Source organism: Cibotium barometz, chromosome 59 (assembly GCF_041138505.1).
Source record: "Cibotium barometz isolate CiBa-2024 chromosome 59, ASM4113850v1, whole genome shotgun sequence".
Classification (NCBI taxonomy): Eukaryota; Viridiplantae; Streptophyta; class Polypodiopsida; order Cyatheales; family Cibotiaceae; genus Cibotium; species Cibotium barometz.
Window position 1 is genome coordinate 24,398,405 of NC_141104.1, and position 21,437 is coordinate 24,419,841.

At 46.1% G+C, this 21,437-nt stretch overlaps 1 protein-coding gene across 5 annotated transcripts; it reads right to left on the reverse strand.

Annotated features, from left to right (window-relative positions):
- Positions 1-884: 884 nt before the first annotated feature.
- On the reverse strand, positions 885-20,415 carry LOC147605639 (uncharacterized). 5 transcript variants are annotated; one of them, XM_086793346.1, is made up of 7 exons: positions 20,015-20,415; positions 19,870-19,931; positions 19,572-19,788; positions 8,720-8,791; positions 8,278-8,382; positions 1,472-1,657; positions 885-1,329 (listed from the first exon to the last, which is right to left on the reverse strand). In XM_086793346.1, exons 1-6 carry the CDS (start codon positions 20,363-20,365, stop codon positions 1,475-1,477), a joined length of 990 nt encoding a protein of 329 aa, XP_086649472.1. In that variant the 5' UTR covers positions 20,366-20,415; the 3' UTR covers positions 885-1,329; positions 1,472-1,474. The 5 variants fall into 5 exon arrangements, with proteins under 5 accessions (XP_086649472.1, XP_086649475.1, XP_086649476.1 ...); XM_086793349.1 differs by lacking the exon at positions 8,720-8,791; XM_086793350.1 differs by lacking the exon at positions 8,278-8,382.
- Between the last annotated feature and the right edge of the window lie 1,022 nt (positions 20,416-21,437).

Below are 21,437 nucleotides of genomic sequence, written 5' to 3' on the forward strand. Positions count from 1 at the left end.
ATCTATATTGATCCCCTTCAAGCGATGATTACGGACTCTTGCGGCCTCTAGTTATATGATGGGTGCCCTATCAGAGACCTACACTAGGACCCCGATGAGCGGGAGTGGAGAGATGCTTTTAACCCCATGAAAAACGTGCCCTTCTTTACAAAATGCCAATCACTTGGTACTAGGACAAATCCAAAGAGTCCCTACTTTTAGACTGCTTTGGGAGGCTTATGGGATCACCCTTAACATTTAAAGAGCTTTTTGGTGGAGGTTGTGGCACTCTATACACTGTGTGGGACGCCAGACACTTGCTTCTGGGATAAGGCCACCAGATTGGTTGAGATTTCCCCCTTGCTTGGTCTGAAATCTCCCTTGTAAAAAAATTTCTTGATTAATATAATTCTCTTTTCCGGAAAAAAAAAGGGATGAATCATCCACATCTACGTTCTTATGTCATGTGATTGTCTAACAATGCTTACTCGAGAGTAATATATCAAGTCATCTTCCACCTAGGGACTGCAATGAGGTCACACCGCCAACCCATTCTCCCCATGTAAAAGCAAGCATTATGAAACAAATGCTGAGAAACATAAAACATGGTCCTAAGAAACTGTATTCGTCCTTACTTGGCACTAATTATCAAGTGAATCGTTCAACACGGGCTGTGCAAGCATGTGCGTCTTGGAAGGGGTCAAAGATATGAGTTTAGTTAGTTTATTTGTCAACGTTTGGAACGGGTCAGAGACGTAACTTTAATTGTTTTATTTGTCAAGAGTGGATCAATTTACAGAAGTGACGACTAAATCCTGTCACTACGGAAAAATTATATGATTAACTCCTGATTAATTCCTGTCTGACTACGGCATATGGTCCGCTCTAGGTGGTTGAACAAAGCAAAAAAAAAATTCAATACCTTTGCATATCATCAAATATATATATTCCCCTTGTACTTTTTTTCCCCCGGAAACAAGATCCTTTTATCCCCTTGGTACTTATTATACATCATATGACCAAAATGACAATGATCCCGTGTTACTGGAAAAGAGCACACTCAGTGCTGTTCCCATTCCCAATTACCTTTGCCTCAGTCCTTCCCTTGACATGAGGGTGTACATATACAAGCCTCCACAGCTTGCCCACTTCTTCTTGGTAGCTGGTCTAGAATAGGACTGTGAGCTCATCTTTTCATTCTCAAAGACCCTCCCATGTCAGCTTCTCTACTGCATCCATACACCATCGTCGTACACTTCTCCAAGTTCTACTGCTGCCACTCTCCACTCCATAAGAAATTTGCAAGCACTTTCTTAATTTTCCGATCTCCATCTTGCCATCATGTCAATGCTATTTGTGAGCACAAAGAGATATATCAAAGCGTAAAGCTAGAGAATTGTCAAATTAGTTATAGCATGCATGAAAATGTTTGCTTAGATGGCTGCTGTGTACAGACATGCAGGTTTTGTATGGTGGCATGACAATAATAGACCTTTTATTTTGGAGAAGACCTCAGCTTGAGAAAGTTTTCCATACGTTCCACCATAACTGGAGGCCAGCGTCTAATTCTGCGGAGCCAATCTGCATCTCTGTACATAGCACAACTGTCAAATACTTGACCTGCATTGATATTCTCACATGTAAAGCGCCACTGGTCTTCAGCAGCTTGCTCCAAGCCCTAAAATAACACCACACATTAAAGTCAAATCCACAAACTGACATGATCACAAACTTTCCACAGTAATGTTCCAGGTCTATCATGCTTGGCAAATCAACTGCTCTGAGCAACCTTCAGTACCCAAAAAAGTTCAAAAGTGGGAGATTTCAAGGCCCTAGATGCGAAGTAAACTGACTCACTCAAAACCTCTTCTTTCCTAGTTCTTTCATCTTGAATGCACCTTCACAGCTTTGTTTACATTTTGAAGCCAGAAAACAGATTTTAATGATGGCACACCTGGGGTCTTCAAACCAAAATGTAGGCATCAGGACGTTAAATGCCTGGCAATAACTTGGCTTGGCAAGAATTTTCGGGTGTGAAGCAAAAAAACATCTGTCACTCTACTACTACATGTGGTTGCTTAAAGCCAATGCCCCTGCATGGCATCTCAGTATGTTTTCAAGTGTTAAAAAATCAACCCCACATACTATCAAATATTGAATAAGCATATTGGCTTAACTTTCAGCATCTTTCCCAGGACTGTACTCTCGGGGTGTTGTGAAGGGAATTCTGAGAAAACCAAGATAAGGGGGATGGAACCCCATGGTGCAAGGTCTCCATAGACCACACCCAAGGAGCATTTTTAAAAGTGATACTCCCCTATCCTGCAGGGGAAGCGTGATCTCCTAAATGATTCTTAGAATCAAATCACCCATAGAGTGATCGTCCTGGACAACCTCTATTCTTGATTCCTAGAAGCAACGTCTTCTTCTCCATCTATGCAAGGCACAGCCGCTGATCTAGCTCTCTAGAGTAGAATTGTCCAGGAACTTACTTGCCTAGCGTGGTGCGATCGATTAATTTGGTTGGAAAGTTACCCGACTAACCGGATCCACCCGTCCATAGGATAGCGCCGTCAAAGCGTTCCATCCTTCCACTTTCTACCCAACTCACCCATCATTTTTGTTTTCTAATTGGTCCTACCACACTGTGTGACATATATAGACAAGTTTATTAATTAGAGATCTTACACGGTGTTCATTAAAATAGCCCCTTAACTTAAAACAATGATACAACAATATTAGAAAACAAAGAACTTAATAAACAAATAATTACAAAGGTTCAAATCCACCGACTATAGCCAAATCCAAGCTCTCTTATTCTATGTTTTATTTTGCCAATTATCTAGAATTCGGCCTTCCAATCTCCATAGACTAGGCAATCCCTCCTTATTGTTGATAGCCGGCGAGAACTCAAGCTGGCATGTCACCCTCTCAAGCTCTGTCGCTTGATCCTACCGCTCCTCGAAAGAATGTCTACGCGCTAGGATGGGCTTATTTAGCGTACTAGCCCGGGCTCGCAAAACTAGGCAGTATCCATAGTTCCCACCAAACTGGCGAGTTCCAACTTCCCAATGGTACGAGGGATACCTTGGACCGACTCCAAGTCTCGCTAACGTCGCCGCCCGACTACACAAGCACAGGAACGGGGTTAGCATCAAGGCGGGGAGAAGATATACATGTACTTTAATTTAAGCAAGATAGCAACATAATAATTCAATCCAACCTTATAAGATACGAGAAACCACATTATCTTATCGAGAAAGCAACAACTCCACAGGAGATTAGATATTTTAAAAACAAGGGAGAAAAAAATAGCATCCTTTATCTTTCTTAATTAATGCTAACATCAAGCCCGAACACATGTAAATTGCCCAAAAAATCAAGAATGTACAAGCTTTGGAAATGGGGGATTATCCAGTACAGAGGACCAAGTGTTCATATCATGGTCCATGCACTCGAGACGGTTTCTTGGACACAAAAATGGGTTTTGGAGCTCAAGTGTCAAGTGGAAAGTATGTATGGCGAACTCTTGAGGATTTGGGGGAGATCAAGCAATGAAACAGGTTTCTACATGGTGCTTACATGTATTTCTCATGTGGTGGAACACAAAGAGATCATGTCCTAAATTTTAGGAAAAGTTGATATTTTTGGCAATCTCCGATGGAATTTTCATTCGTGTCATTACCTCCGGAATCCGACGGAGATTGAGTATTCCCAAAGTGCCGATGTGAAATTAGCTATCATTTGGGATATTTTTAGAGCTAAAGATTGTGAAATTTTTGGCCTTTGGATTTTGGACATGTGGTAGAAAAGAGAATAAAAGTGAGACAAGTGTCCTCACACTTGTCAATTCAGCTCTACACATAGCATTGTAGCATTTTCTTGCTTATTTGAACATGAGAGAGTTATCTCTTGGACGAGTTTGAGCTTCAAGCAGGTTTTTGGAGGCTGAAAACTCTGATTTTTCTCCATTTCTCTTCGTTTCTAAGCCCACCATAGCCATATCCAGCTTGGGGAAGATGATTTTCACTACTCTACACCATCTTGCACACCCGAGATGGCTGTTTTTCAGCAAAACAATCCTAAAGCTTGCGGAAATTTCTGGTTTTATGTGATATACAAGCTATTATACTCGTTTATGCGCTCATGGATGAGCCATATGGCCTAGTTTACATGTTTTGGCGCTCATGGATGCGACATACAGGCTGTTATACAGGTTTATGAGCTCATGAATGAGCCACATGGGCTGGTTTACAGGTTTATGAGTTCATGGATGAGCCATATGGGCTGTCATACAAGTTCATGCACGTATGGAAGAGCCATGTGGGCTGTTATACATGTTTGTGCGCCTATGGAAGGACATGTTGGATAGCCATATTGGATGAAGGACAGGTTTATGATTGTATATGGATATTCCGGCATCTCCCATGGGGAGAGTAAGGCCCTCGAAGCTTGTACATGTTATATTTCTCCTTGGATAATGAAATACTCCAGGGAGGGGGAGGGGGAGGGGGAGGGGGAGGGGGAGGGGGAGGGGGGAGGCCCATTCCGGCCTCTATGTGGTGTCAGTTGTGCAACTTTTATTTTCAACTTTGTGGATTGTTTAATGGATGTGATTAAATGCCAAAATGTTTAATTGTGCCCATGGTCAAGCGATGCACACCCACTCCCGTGCTTCCCGGGCGAGTTACAATGTAGGTCACCAGTGACCATCCTTGAGCAAAAGGAGGCCAAGAAAGCCATGGAAGCTTGAAAAGCTATGATTGTGATGAGTAATGATTAATTGTGATTTGTATACTTACAAAGTTATCCTTTATACCAAGCCCCATGTTCATACTCACTTAAGTCTTTGGCCCCACACTTGGCCTTGGCCCAAGCCCATTATCCATGGTCTTGTCCTTTTTATTTGGCCCATAGCCTATATGATTATTATATTTACATGTGTCTGGGCTCCCACATCATTACATTTTTTTGTCCTTGCTGCTTGCCAACAACAAGTCGGATAGTTGGTGGGCACGTAGAGAGCCTATGAAAAGGCTAGGTTAGAAAGTAGAAGACCATCTAACCCCCTTTTGAGGCAGGTCAAGAGTTAGGGCTTTTAGGTCTTAGTTTACCTCTTTTGGAAAGCCAAAAGCCACAGAGATTTGTACAGTCATATGGACTGTTTTATGTACTATATAATATACTGAAAATACTATTTGAAGATCATGAAGCGTGGACTCGTGCAATTTGGGCATGTTGCTTCCTTAGCTCTAAAGAAGAAAGGTCCATTAAAGATCATAAAGAAGCTCAATGATGTAGTCTTCAAGCTAGAGTTATCGAGCCATTAAAGGATGCATCCAGTGTTCCATTCGAGCTGTCACAAACCCCTATATTCTAGGGACACGCGGATGCGTGTCAGGCCTAGAAACATGCGGATGCATGTATGTATTATACCTGGGCATGTGTATGGATCATATGAGTGGATGCATATAAGTCCAAGGACATGGCAGGACATTTGTGGACTTTCGGGCGGTGCCCGTGTGGATTCCGGCCATGCACACATGGTGTGTTATGATGGCAGGCGGAATATTTTCAAGTACAAGAATGATGATAGGTGGTTCTCCAAGTTTACATGTGCACAATGCATAAATGATGCATGCTGGGCCTAAAACTGTGGGCTTATGGGTTTTGCAGGTGGTAAGTGCGTCCACACTCAATTTACAGCTTACTTCATTTACTACCAAGGTTTATTGGTTTGCAGGTCCACACTCATTAATAAGTGGCCGGACAACTTATAATGCGTTCGCATTTGGTTGGACCAAAATTAATGAAGTCCGGACAGCTTATGGCCATTTCCCATTTGGTTGGACCTAAACTTATAGAAACAAGACAAATGGAGCACTATGGGCTGGACACCTACCTGGACACCTTATGGGGACACATGTCAGCCAGCATATGTACCCACCAGGCCCTTGAGGTGGCACTGGAAAAAGGCGCCTCCCTCAAGAGGCCCTTTTGGGCTGTTTTATTCATTATTCAACATAGTGAAGAGCTAGTTGGAGCTTTGGGAGTTGCTACAGGGCTGGTTGCTTGCTTCCCGGACTCACACAAGCTTGGACAACGATCCCCACACTCCTAAAGGGCTGGTTGGTAAATTTCAGACCTGCAATTTCTGGTTATTGCGAGTTTTGGGCTGGTTACAGGTGTCCAAAGTCAACTTGGACAGTACAGGACAGCTCTAGGGACCTCCACAAGGCTGTAGGACCCTTTCCAGGTGGATTTCTCGCGACAGAAAGTTGCTGTTTTGGACTGGTTATTGCACAAAACAGGCCGGACAGCAATGGAATATGTGAGCATGGATGTGTCTCAAGGATTCCTGGTATAGCAGGTGCTTAGGGCAAGCATTGGGGACACTTGCTCGCGGAGAACACAGGTTTCTGGATCAGTTTCTCGCGTGGAAACAGGGCCTAAAGATCCATTTACAACATGTGCAGGGCGGAGTACCTGTGAGGATTGTGATACTCTTGTGCAGGGCGGATGTACCTGTGAAGAGGCTTGTGTAGGGCGGATGTACCTGTGTGTAGGGTGGATGTACCTACAGTTCTCTTGTTTGAAATGTATTCATTCATAATGTATTTGGAAGAATCAGGTGCAGGCTGGTGGTGAATCCCCAGGCACCCGTAATCTTGTACTTTGCAGACTCTTTTGGTAATATAACCTAAAGGGGGGGGGGGGGTCAGCCTATCATTGGCCCCTTTATGTGGTGTACTGTCATTTTCAGCTTTGTGGTTGTAATGCTCAAGTGTTAAGTGCTCAGAATCTTGTTCACATTTATACGATTCCAATACACGCGTCTGCCTCCCGTTACACGAGCCACCTTGTGGAGTAGCGTGGACCAGAGGTGCGTGCTTCGCCGGATAAGCATGAACCCGAGTCGGTGGATGAGGAGATCTTGGTGTAGGGGCAGGCCGTTTTGCACTAGCACAAGCATGGTTCTCAAAGGAAACAACTGCAGTATCTCCTCAACTTTAAGGGCTATCCAATCCAGCAGGCCGTCTAATCAGTTCACGGATGAGTCTCACCCATTATTAAGAGCTTATCACGAGGACATGCAACTGAAAACAGCCGCCATGCAAGTGGGGAAGAACGTGACACACCTAAGGGTCTTCAGGTCACACATTCCAGGTGACCACCACTTGACCGATGTCCAAGAGCAGCAAGGTGTCATGTAGATGCAGTCGATCACCAGCAACACCAGTGCATGTGCCACGTGACAGTGCAAGTGCCATGAGGCAGTCAGCCACCTGGGGCAGCAATCAGCCAGCAGTAAACAGGTCGTGGGCAGGTGCTCACTAGGCTGACAGCAGGGCAGCAAGCCAACCTGCATATAGGGATCCTATGTAAGCATGCGTAGGATTTCAGCATTCTCCTCTGGTATTCCTTCAAGCGATCAAGCCTAGCAGAGCATTTCTCTGGAGTACTGGAGTACAGACTGGCCAAGAAGGAGCTACAGCAAGGGTAATTGTGGTCAACATTCGGTCACATAATGTACTTGGAAATTTGTAACATTTTCTTTGTGCATAATACAACACAGTAATTTAGGGCTATTGTGTGTGGCAGTGTTTAAGTTCCGCTGCTCTCTTCTCTCTCTATCCTGAAAACCCTAGCACAGAGGCACAAGGGTTCCCCAGCATAAGTGCATTTTATGATTCCAAACTTTTGAAGTTTTGCATAAATGCTAGATATTTTCTCATACCAATTAAATTTACAGGGTCAGGGAATGCTTCATTAATGCTTAGTTCCCATTGAAGGTCTACTGCATGTTGGATGGCAGCATCTTCAAGTGCCCCTAGAAATCAGACAATTGTGACCACAAAAAAAATCCTCATTTTGGTAATTCTCTACATTACCTATTATTACTCATCCCAGTGCAATTGTCTGCCAAACTGATCACCTTTTGTGGTTTGACCATGCATGTTGATTGTTGATATAGATTTTGAGTACCCTGCTTCGTGCTTTTGCTCTCAGCCTTCCATGACTTCAATGGCCACGGCCCACCGCACCCCCCTCCCCCTCCCCCCCCCCCTTTGCCAACTTTGCTTTTTCTCTAACCTTTTTCAGGCTGCAGCATCCTAAGAAAGTAAGTGGATGCGAAGGAAGTGAATTTAAGTGAACTTTGTGGCACACTGGTTCTATGAGATCAAATCAAAAACCTTGTAAATTAGGCAGCAATATGTATGTGCCATCACTTGTGGCAAACAAGAAAGCATCAAAGAAAATTAAACTACTTAAGCTCCTTCCAAAACATTGACAAACCTGTGACCAATATAAAGCCGTAAGTGCAGCACGCATGTCAATGCTTGCAGGTGCTCTTCGAGCGACTCCCATTAACTCTTTCCTGCCTTTCACCTCATCTCCAAGCTTTGGATCAAAGAAAAGTTGCAAACCTAAGTCACAACAATTTATTCATAGAATGGCACAATACAAAAGACATAGTACATAATTTTATATGGATGAAATCATCTATGCAAACAATCACTCCAAATCATCTATTCATAGAATGGCACAATACAAAAGACATATTACATGTTTTTATATGGATGAGATCATCTATGCAAACAATCACTCCAAATTACTGGTTCTTCCACAATCTTAAACATAAATGAAGGAGCATACAACGTTGTGACGGTTCTGTTGACGCTGGTAAGCTTATGCAAATTCAAATCACTAGAGCTTTAAAAATAGCCTAATCAAATACCTGAATGCGCATGAGGGCAGCATTGCTGGCTGCGTAAATGGCTCCATCCAGCTCCTTTTCCTTCTGAAAACCCTGCCATACTTGCCACATTGGAGCAAATTAATCAATCGGTTAATATTTGACGCTACTTCATGTTATGACAGCAATTGAAATTAAAAGCCTGGCTCAAAAGCATAACGACTCAAGCACCAAATAAGCAAATCAAGAGTACAGTACCCCTCTCCCCTTCTTACAGATACCTCCATTGTGATCGATGGAGTTCAGAGTATGCCTACTCTCGCGCTCAGATAGAGTGGCGTCACATGGAGGACGGGATCCACGCTCACTTGGAGCACCTTCGCCTCGGGACGGATTGTGATTATTTATATACCTAGATAAATCCAGGAACATGCCCAAATTCACCTTTTAGGAACATGCATGTTATATACTCATGGTAGTCAACCCACAAGACTATATAACTATCAACTCCATTATGAATAGTATGGACTAGATACTATGACATCCCCACTAACGTCATCAGTGCCCAATAGTCGGTGTAGAACTCTGTATCAAGATATGCTCTCACACACGCACTCCACACACACACATACACACATAAGAGCATATATTCACACACAGGCCTTCGTACTGAGTTTCTGTCAAACCTCCGGAGCAAGGCAAAACTCAACCATAATGAAGGCTAGCACTAAGGGAAGTAGCAAATAGAAAGAATTAGTACAGCAAATAAGTAGTTGATAGGGCAAATGCACCACTAAAGATAAAAAGAATTAGGGCAATATCAACTAGCCGCAACTCGCACGAAAACTTCACAATGTGAAATCTGCATGTCCGCTAATACGGCTCAATTATATACGTAGATAAATCCAGGAACATGCCCAAATTCACCTTTTAGGAACGTGCATGTTATATACTCATGGTAGTCAGCCCACAAGACTATATAACTATCAACTCCATTATGAATAGTATGGACAAGATACTACAACATCCCCACTAACGTCATCAGTGCCCAATAGTGGGTGTAGAACCTTGTATCAAGATATGCTCACACACACACTCCACACACACACACACACACACACACACATAAGAGCATATATTCACACAAAGGCCTTCGTACTGAGTTTCTGTCAAACCTCCGGAGATGCAGGGCAGACTCAACCATAATGAAGCCTAGCACTAAGGAAAGTAGCAAAAAGAAAGAATTATTACAACAAAGTTCGCACGCTGCATCACCTACAGCCAGTTTACGAGCAGCATTAACTGTTTTTTTGTCTGGGCGCCTACATCAGCCTCTTCGCAACACCTTTGCCGCTTACATCAGGTTCTCCTACATCATCAAGCTGACTTCGTCACCTTCATCAGGGCAACTGCAGCGTTAACATCATCTACTGCTGCTGGACTACATCGCCTACATCAGACTCACTTCATCGTATACATCAAGTGGTCTTCGGCGTTTGCTTCACCACTTATATCGACGCTTTCATCAGGGTCACTCCAGCTTTGTTAATCGCGGTTTATGGGACAGCAGTTCTTTCTGCTTATCCGGAGTCTCACATAGAGCTCCTGTATTGGACTTCATCTTTTATATTCACATCACCATTGTATACTGTGTGTTTTACTCTGATCTTTCATATATTTGGTCCTTTGGTCTCTTTTGCCCTCACATGGTATCAGAGCAATCATGAGCAAAAGGATCGAAGACCTAGAAAGAACACACCATGGATCGTCTACCCTCGATTCCGGAGGATCAGCTTTTCATACCAGATACTGACTCCCCTTATTCCGATATAGATCACACAGAGGATGGAACTCCTCATTCATTGGAGAGCCCTGTTCGAGGTCTTTCATTGGGAGACGACCAGCCTACTTTTACCCACTCACCCTCTTCACCCTTGGCGTATGGTTTTTCTTCTCCAAGCTTATCAGTCGTTACTTCCAGAGGAGGATACATGCCCACAGCCAATGTGCCAGTATTGGACCCACGTATTCAGCCTCAACCGGAGAGCTCTGCCTTCTCATTCTAACCGACAAACTGGACTTCGGTACCGGACTCTTTCTCAGGAAGGACACGTACCTCCTCGATCGTTCGGAGATCCATCATCATCTCTGTCGGTGACCGCGTCAGGTTCGTATGTGCCTATTAGTACGTATGTTCCTAACTCTGCATGGGTATCTTCTTCTATGGCACAGGTTCAACAAACGGTACCATCAACTACCCTCGATCCCTGGCATTCTGTGAACCCTAATAGAGGAGGGTCTAGGAGTATAACTCAATCTCCGACTTCCGATGTTCAAGGAGGTAACACTGTCTTCTCCTCTGGTTCACTTTCTGTTCCAACTCCTAATGTGTTATGGAATACTGTCCAAATTCAAACTCAAAACCCTCCCTCCCAACCCATACCTCTTCCTACTAGTGCCTGCTCCTCTTTTGGGTCCTGCGTATGGTGTCTACCCATCCTAGTTAGCTTTTAACACGACACCCTTTGGCACTGCGGTCTCACCCAGCATTCCAGGGTATCAAGTGGTTTACCAACCCATCTCAGGCACTGGTGTTTTTCCCAATTATGTGCCCTCTCTTGGGTTCGTACCTCAACCTAGTATTCCTCCTATGTTAGAGTACCCAGAACTTGATTCCATCTTATGGAGCACCCTCGACAGGTCCTTCATCCATGCCTAGTCTTGGTGGACTGTCGGATTTCTCTCCTCAACACTTACACTCTGGATATGGCCACCAGCCTTCCTGGACTCCCCCACCATCTTCCTTTCATGTTTCCATGTCCAGAAATGCTTTCACAGAGAAGACTCGTTTTAACGGGTCTAATTATACCTGGGCTAATCTTATGGAACAAGTTTTCACATCCCAAGGTTCCTGGAGCCTCGTAAAGGGCCTTGAACCAAAACCCCACCCTTCCCTAGTACCTCCTTACGTCATTAGCCATTGGGAGGCTAGAAATGCCACTGCTATAGTGGAGCTCATGCAAGGTCTCTTGCCCGAGTTCCATTCTCAACTTCAGCAATTCCCCTATGTCTCTGACAGATGGGCACACCTCGCCGAGAGATATGCCGCACGTGATCGTATGCATCGCATTGATCTTGAGCATCAAATTCAAATTTTCTCTATCAAAGAAGGGGATGACCTGACCGTCAAAGTTGCTGAATATCGGTGCCTTAACGCTGAGTTTTCCACCACTGACTCTGCCAAGTCCCAGGAAGATCAGGTTATCACTCTTCTAAACAAGTTGCCTCCTAGCTTCTTTACTTTTGTCACACAGACCATTAGTTTAGAGCCTATGCCTAACCTATATGAGTGTGAATGCCAACTCTTGCATTTCGCTAGGTTGCATGACCAATTTCATCCCAAGAAGTCATCCACTCCCTCCACTCAAGAGGGGGCCCTTGTGTCCAATACAACCTCTACTCAAAAAGGACAACAAGGGAAAGGGAATAGCAACTTTGGAAATCAAGGCAAATCTTCTGGCAATCACACTGATTCCAAAAATCCTGCCTCCACACCCATTCCCTACTGGCAAAATATTCCCAAAAAGAATAGATTTTGCACCTCTTGCCAAATACCTGGCCAGGTTGATGATGAGTGTATTTTCAAAAACAAGGAAAATAGAGGCAATAACTCCAACCCTGCTACCTCCACCCGCCAAAACAACCAAGGTGGTAGCAATGCCCCAAATTAGCAATCCATAGGGGGTAACAATCCAGCACCTACTCTACCAAGCTCCCCTCCAAGGACCCAACAACAAGGAAATGGTTCTACTTGGCCACGTTCCTCCCACTGGCGGGCTAATAGTCACGTTGCTCATGTCCCACTTTCCCAGTCAGTTTCTTTCACCACTCCTGAAGAGATGTTTGACTGGTCTTCCCTCACGCCTCATCCTGGCCCCTCAACCAATATTGCTCAGGTCACACTTAAGATTGATTCCAGCCACCACTCCACAAAAAGGAAGAAACGAAGGCCTAAACAAGGCCATCCGCAGGGAAAGGCCTCTACCGTCATTCAGATTTGTCAGTTACCTTATGATCCCTCCGTGCCCATTATTGAGGCCCATCCAACTCTTCCTTGTGGTCATCCTGTCACTTGGGTAGTTGACAGTGGTGCTACTCACCATATGGCACGTAATGCTGACATTTTCATTCCTCAGCGTCCCGTTAAGGGAGAAGTTCGATGTGGCAACAACACAATGATGGCCATAAAATCCATTGGCACTGTCTTATTTGACACCAGCGCTAGCCCCAACCAAGCTACCTTGGATAATGTCTATCTTGTCCCTAATTTACCTTCTTTCTGTCTCCCAGCTTACCCAACTCGATCGTGGTGTTTACTTCAACAAACTAGTTGTTGAGGTAATTGATGAGACTACTGGTCTTGTTGTTGCCAAAGGACAAGCTCAAAAGGATGGTTTGTACCAACTGTCCACTTTTCTAACTGAGCCATCTTCTGTTGACTCAGAGTTTCATTGGGTTCCAGCCTATGTAACCCAAGCTCCTTCCGACATTGAACGACTATGGCACTTTCGCTATGGTCATCTACCCTATTCCACCCTCTATGAGCTATATCGAGACAAGTTAGTTGACGGTATACCCAACCTCAAACTGACAAAGGATGTCTGTTAGCCCTGTCATCTGGGTAAACAACATCGTACCCCATTCCCACAACACGCTACTCATCGGGCCTCGGGAATCCTCCGGTTGATTCATTTGGACTTGAGTGGTCAATCCCCAACCCCTTCCTTGAATGGATCTCTATACTACATGCTGATTGTTGATGATTATTCAAGATACATGTGGGTATATTCCCTAAAGCATAAATCTAACGCTTTCCAATACTTTTCCACATGGGTTCGGTTAGTCACCAATCAAATGGGCGTCTCCATTGGGACTACTCGTAGTGACAATGGGGGTGAATTCATCTCCCACCAATTTTCTCAGTTCTTGCAAGATCATGGCATTCAACACCAACTCACCTCCACCAACTCTCCCCCACAGAATGGAGTGGTCAAGCGCAAGAACCGAACGGTCATGGATATGGCACGCTCCATGCTTTTTGCAACTGAGCTGCCTGAACGTCTCTGGTCGGAATCGGTCAACACTGCGGTGTATCTTCTGAACCGTTTCCCCACGGTTGCTGTTCCCCACAGGACCCCATTCGAGGCTTTCTTTGGCGAAAAGCCAACCGTTTCCCACTTTCGTGTCTTTGGATGTCGAGCATATACTCACACTCCGAATGATACAAGAGGCAAGCTTGAGCCAAGGAGTGAGTTGCTCATTTTTGTGGGTTACTCTTCTGAATCAAAGGCTTACAAAGTTTTTGATCCAAGATCAAACAAAGTTTTCGATCGTCGAGACATTGTCTTTGATGAGCGAGACTTACTTCGCCTTCCGCTGCCCATACCAACTGAACAAGAATCTCAGACTATGCCAAATGAATCCCATCAGTTACCTACAAATCCCCCTCTTGAGGAGGCTTCCTCCTCTCGTCAACCACCTAGGGACCCCTCGCTGGTATCAACAAACGATGCGTGATTCTGGTATACTTCCCTTTGATATCCCTTTGGACGGTCCTCGTCGATCCACCAGACTCGCCCCTCGTGCCTCATTTGCCTCTGTCTTTTCTGCAGACTATGTGGCACATGATGAGCCAACTTTGTGGAAAGATGCTATTAAAATTCCATCCTGGAAATAGGCCATGGAACTCGAACTTGAAAGCATTGACCGTAATGGCACGTGGTCCCTTGTGGATCGCCCTCGTCATAAGAAGGTCATTGGAACCAAATGGATTTTCCGCACCAAGTTTAAAGCCGATGGTACCCTAGACAAATACAAAGCCCGGCTTGTCGTGCAAGGCTTTCACCAAAAAGAAGGCATTGATTTCAATGAGACTTTTGCTCCTACTGCTCGAATGACCACAATCCGTCTTTTACTCAATCTGGCTGCCCACCATAAATGGCCAATCTATCAGATGGATGTTAAGAGTGCCTTTTTAAATGGCATTCTTCACGAGGAGGTCTATGTTGGCCAACCTCCGGGATTCCCTCTCCCTGGTCTTGAGGACAAAGTTTTTCGTCTACATAAAGCTCTTTATGGGCTTAAGCAAGCACCCCGAGCGTGGTATCATCGCATCGACAAATTTTTTCACAGCCAAGGTTTTCACCCATCACACTGTGACCCCAATCTCTATATTCACATTGATCAGGTGCTGATTTGCTACCTTGTACTGTATGTCGATGACCTCATAATTTCAGGTTCGCATCAAGCAAAAATGATTGATATCATGGCACAGCTTAGACAAACTTTTGAGATGACTGATGTCGGCCTTCTCTCATATTTCCTTGGCATGGAGGTGATCCAACATCCTGATGGTATTTTCGTGTCTCAACAGAAAGACTGTCTCCAACTCATTACTTCCTATTTTCCTGATGGTGCTATCCCTGTGGCCACTCCATTGGATCCCACCGTTAAACTATCAAAGGAAGTGGACTCACCTCCACATGAAGAGTGAGCCTACCGACAAGTGGTTGGGAAACTTATTTGGCTCACAAATTCTCGTCCTGATATCTCCTATTGTACCTCCATTTTAAGCCAATATTTCAATGCTCCCAAGGAGCCACATTGGATTTCAGCAATGAGGGTTGTTCGCTGTCTAGCAGGTACCTATTTGTATGGACTTCACTACAGTCGCGGGATCTCCTTGCACAATTACACGGACTGCGACTAGGCTCGTGACCTCGATTCCCGACGTTCTCATGGTGGTTATTTGTTCTCCCTCGGATCTGCCCCTTTCTCTTGGTCTAGCAAAAAGCAGGACACTGTTGCAGGTTCTTCAGCAGAGGCCGAATACCGGGCCCTCTATGATGCCACCACTGAGGTTCTGTATCTTCGTCAACTTCTTTCCGACATGAGCGTCTCCATCGACACCGCCTCTACCATCTTCGTCGACAGTCAGAGTGCGATCGCTCTTGCTGGCAACCCTATTTTTTCTAATCGTACCAAGCATGTGGGTGTCCATTTTCACTTTAACAAGGAACAGGTTGAGCTTGGTACCATCCAACTCCAATACATTTCTACGGCAGACAACCAAGCAGACATCCTTACGAAGTCCGTCAACCGCCCCATTCTTGAGCGTCTTCGCAATCGGATTGGCATCGGTCCACCACCATCACCCTCCGCTCATTGAGAGGGGGATCTGTCTCTCCCTTCATTTTTTACCATTTTTGTATAGCGCACATGAGTCAGTGAAAACCCCATGAGGGCACGGCTCCTGTGAAAACCCACTGCATTGCATTTTTTTAATCCTGCATTCCCTATGCACAGCATTCTATTTTATGTGTTTGGGACGCATGTGTGAATGAAAACCCAAAAATGGGCATTCATGCATTGCATTTTTTTCATCCTGCATTCCCTATGCACAGCATTCTATTTTATGTGTTTGGGGCGCATGTGTGAATGAAAACCCAAAAATGGGCATTCATGCATGTGAAAACCTCGTGCATTGTGGCATTCTTCCAATACTTCTCTTTCCGAGATGCCGTACCCTGGTCAAACCACATAAATCCTCATCTTTGACAACCATCTTTTTCCCCTCATCTTCTCTCATGATCCCTTTTTGGTCTGAGAGGGAGTGTGTGAAAATATACCTGAAACATGCAGCCCAAAAAGGGCCGACTTCTTTGTTCAGCCGACTTCTATGCTGGCCACTTCAATTCTCATATAAATATGAGACCATTCGCTTGTTCTCGCAGGACCAACCCACATAAACCAGGCGCATCGGTCGCCTACAGCCGGCTGGTTTGCTGCATCGCCTACAGCCAGCTCGTTCGCTGCATCTCCTACAGCCAGCCCATAGGCTGCATCACCTACAGCCAGCCCATAAGCTGCATCGCCTACAGCAGCGTTAACTGTTTTTTGTCTGGGCGCCTACATCAGCCTCTTCGCAACACCTTTGCCGCTTACATCAGGTTCTCCTTCATCATCAGGCTGACTTCGTCACCTTCATCAGGGCAACTGCAGCGTTAACATCATCTACTGCTGCTGGACTACATCGCCTACATCAAACTCACTTCATCGTATCATCAAGTGGTCTTCGGCGTTTGCTTCAGCACTTATATCAGCGCTTTTATCAGGGTCACTCCAGCTTTGTTAATCGCGGTTTGTGGGACAGCAGTTCTTTCTGCTTATCCGGAGTCTCACACAGAGCTCCTGCATTGGACTTCATCTTTTATATTCACATCACCATTGTATACTATGTGTTTTACTCTGATCTTTCATATATTTGGTCCTGTGGTCTCTTTTGCCCTCACAGCTCCAAGGATTGCGTCTCCCCCTCCGCACTCAAGAGGAACTGCTGGACTCAGAATTCGCAGATGACACAGCAGCTTACCTATCACAAGATGTGGGGAATCTCCAGAGATTCGCTAAGGCGATCGAGATCTTTTGTCACGCATCAGGACCACACATCAACTGGCACAAGTCAGGGTAGGCTTTGCACCCACCCCGACTTGGCGCCCAATTGAGGCTTTCTAAAGGATCCTGAGGGACACTCCAATTCGCTATCTTGGACATTGGATGTCAGGTGGGCATTGATATCTCCCAGGAGAAGCAACTCGCCCCTCTTCTTCTGAGCATTCGAAAGAAGCTTTTGTACTGGATTTCCGAGAGGCTCTCCCTAGCTGGTAGAGTGGTGGTGGCAAACCAAGTCCTTCTTGCCACCATGTGGTACATTACTTCTTGTTGGGCCTTCTCTCGAGCATGTATTGGTAAGGTATAGAGGTTGATCCGGAACTTCTTATTGGCCGGCAGTTACCGGAGGCCTGCCAAGGCCAAGGTGACATGGTGAGTGTCATTCAGCCACGACGTAGAGAGAGCCTAGGTATCATTGACCCTGCTATTCAGAGTCGCGCCCTGCTAGGCTAGCTGATTGTTAGAGGACTCCTTCCCGATGGTGAGCCTTTTGGAAGGACTTCTTCTTGGCCCGGATTTCAGCCCGAGTCTAGGGGACCCTTGGTCGCAGAGTACCAGATGGATCTTCACAAAGATGCGGGCCCGCGGATTTAGCCCAGCCCTTTGAGAACAAATTTGTAGCCAATTTACTCCGAGCTTGGGATCACCTCAGGCCGGCCCTTAGGCAACTACCTCCGGTTGTCTCAAAGAAGCGTCTTCAGCAACCATTGATCTAGAACCCCTTGATCCATTTACCCAATGGCCACATGTGGGGGGGGCAACCTCATGTATCATGGGGCGCATTGAGCTTAGGACCTACCAGGTCGCTTGGAAATTGGCTTGCACACATGCAGTTACCCCCGGAGGTTCAAGCGAGAGACTTGGCAAGGATCCGGGGTAGAGACAAGCTCAATATTGATATCGACTCTGCTATTCCTCGGGCGTGGCTGACACCTATCCCAAACCCGACCCCCCCACTGTGGCTAGGAGTGTTTACTCCTTCTGGCAGTCCACGGAGTGGATGAGGGCAGTGGTTTGCTCACTTTTTCTATTGGTCCCCATGGCAAATTAGAGAGATCCGAGCTCCTCTTCGAGCATTTCAATGGATGCATATTACAGCGGGTGAGGGTGATTGGATTTCAGTCACGTGAACGGTGAGTGGCAAAGACCCCTCGCCGGCCAAGGTGGCTAGAGAGAGATTCTAGCAGCTATGGATATGGGAGAGCCGACCTCTCACACGCCTCCAGTGGGACCCGGGAGAGCCGACCTCTCACGCGCCTCCAATGGGACCCGGGAGAGTGGACCTGGCATGATCCCGCTAATCAAGAGGAGACTCTAGATGCCCCCTTTTTTGCATAAACAACGCGGCTAGGCTGTAGGATTCAGATGCCAAAGATTAATGGCACCGCGACAGCAACAGTACATTCGCAATCGCAAGGCCTCTCCTAGAGTTTCCTCTAAAATTTTTCAAAGACTCTGGGAAAGTTTTTGGCCTTGAAAGATCACCATCTTTCTTTGGCTGATGGCACACAGGAGCTTGGCGGTTGGCACGTGGTTAGCCATTGGTCGACCAGCAGCTTGCACGAGGTGCGGCCACCCTCGAGAGTCTTAGCGACACTATCTCTGGGATTGCCCGAAGGCTCGGCACATTTGGTAGTGGATTCTCCGCATCTTGACGATGGATAGGGCCTCGACCCGGATCATTACATGGGGCACCGTCACATGGGCCACAGAGGCTGAGGTTGTCAGAGCTTATAAGGAGGATGGTGGGGGGCTAGCCCTTCAGGTTTCTCACCTCCGTATTTCGGCAGTACCAATCACAGCCCCATCTGCTGACACTGGAGACCGGCCTCATGTCAAAAATGGGAGATTTGCAGTAGCATTGCAGCTTGCCACATATGGCGAGCTAGATGCAACGAAGCCATTGAGGGTACCCACACTCTGCCTACGGAGTTCATCAAAGTATTTGGTTCAACATCATCCATATCCCCACGGAGTGGGGGAAGTTGCAGGGTGGCTCTGACGGCATGTGGAAGGACCGGGAAACTTTCTTGAGGCTCTAGCGGCCAAGCCCTTTTCTCACCGATAGAGGTGGTGATCCCACTTGGCATTATAGACCACCTGTGTGGTTATCCCCATGAGATAGCCGTCTCCTCATAGAGCGGCCAGTTGGAGGGGAAGTGCATCTTCCTCCACCATTGATTATTTGATCCCTGCCCTATACATGAGGTGAGGTTGTATCTAGCCCTGAGTGATTGTATTTAGCCCATCGTGGCTGTTTTTTCATTAACTAATAGAAAGATCTATTTCCCGGAAAAAAAAAAGGTTTAATACCGATTCATCCGTTGTGAACTTGTATCTATCTATTGTGAAGTGCAATTGTAATGAGAATTAGAGAGAGTACCTGGACACTTAACAAGTAGTCCTGGAGTGCTTCAGAATAACGGCCTAGCGATGCAAAAGCATTGCCTCTGCTGTTGACAATGTATGGTTCCAAGGATCCAGATGCGAGTTGTGCTTGTTCAAGAGCTCTCGTGTAGTCTTGTACGGCATTTTCCCACTCCGAAAGCCCCTCGTATGCTAAAGCACGACCTGAGTACGCTTTGAAATTCTTTGGGTTTCTGGAGTCGGGATAGGAGAGAGAATGAATGGCAAGACTCATTAAAGCTTGGACAGCATATCGGCATAACGAAGATTCTGACCTGCGGACGACCTCGTCGAAATCCGATACCGCCTCTTTGAATCGTTTGGCGTCTATGCGAACCTACAAAAGAATGGAGTGATCTACCTTCAAAATCAGCACAAGCGTGGGCAAGAGGCGCCAGTAGAGAGATGGGGGTGTCTCACCTGGCCTCGGGCCTCGAGCCACTCCGGGTGGTCTGGGTCGAGTGCGACGATGATATCGAAGATTCTGCAGGCCTCGTCCAAACTCGCTTCTCTCTGCGGCTGGTTGGGATCCAGTCCATAACCCCAGGCTTCCGACGCCCGCAGCAGGAGGGGCTCGATCCTGCGGAGCATCTCGTCCGCGTCGCCTGTTGCATGACTACTACCACTGGACACTCCCGCCAGAAGAGCGGCACCTCCTGAAAAAAGAGCTAAGCGCCTTGAGCAGCAGCAGCAGCAGCGGCTTCCTGATTGAAGTCGGGGATGATCGAAGCGCAATGAAGCAAGTACCGGAGCGGTGATAGACGCGGCCATACCCGATAGACAGACAGATTTTTACGTCGAGCAAAGATTGCTCTACATTGTGTAGTTTTAATTTCTTTTGTTAGGTTTTGTTTTTAGTAATAACACTACAACGAAGGGAGAGGTAATATATCTCCTCAATGCTACAAAAAAACTCTTCTTGAAGGGTGTAGGAGGGCATTTCGTAAGGGCATGGTAGGATGTAAGTAAGGCGGTGAGCCTCGTCGCTATATCACACGGTGTTTTTAAGAGGCGCCTCAAGTGGGATCGACGGCTGAGATGAGCGCGCGGATCTCAGCCGTCGGATCACATGCGCGAAAAAGTAAACTAGGACAAGGGCAGGTAAACTGGGAGAAAAAAGGTCGTACGTCTGAGATGAGCGGGCGATTCGTGGCCGTCGGATAACACCGCTAAAACCTAGCTCGTGAGGGATTTGGCGGACGTATGATTTGGAGACGGAGGATTTGGCGGTGCTCCCGTCTGAGGGATTTGGCAGAACATCCAGTCGGTTGCCTGCAGCCGCCCCTGCCCACGAGGAACGACGACGTGATCCGACGACGGTGAACTCCGTGACCTGCACGTCGGCTGCACGTCCTCCGTCACAGAAGTCCGTCCACCGACGGTGATACAACGTGACCTGCACGTCCTCCGTCAGCCGTCCATCAACGATCCTTCAAACGCCAAAATCCCACGGTGCCTTCTTCTTGCAGTCTTCCTTGACCTTTTTTTTAATTTGTTTGGAGACATAGTTGAGAGTATCATCATTTGAACAGTGTTCCAGGGAATACAAATACTTGTCATGCTTGCTAAGCAAGGTTCTTGTTGCTATGCTTAATGCATGCAGTAATATGTGTTCATGCATGCATGACACACTTACAGCTTTTGCCAGGGAATACAAATAATTGTCATGCTTGCTAGGGTGCTTGTTGATATGCTTAATGCATGCAGTAATATGTGTTCATGCATGCATGACACACTTAAAGCTTTTGCCTAGTTTAGTACACAGACCTAGTTTATCCCTAGTTTACTACACAGACCCAGTTTGAAAATCAGCCTTGTTTTATCGATGGTGCTTATTGCATGC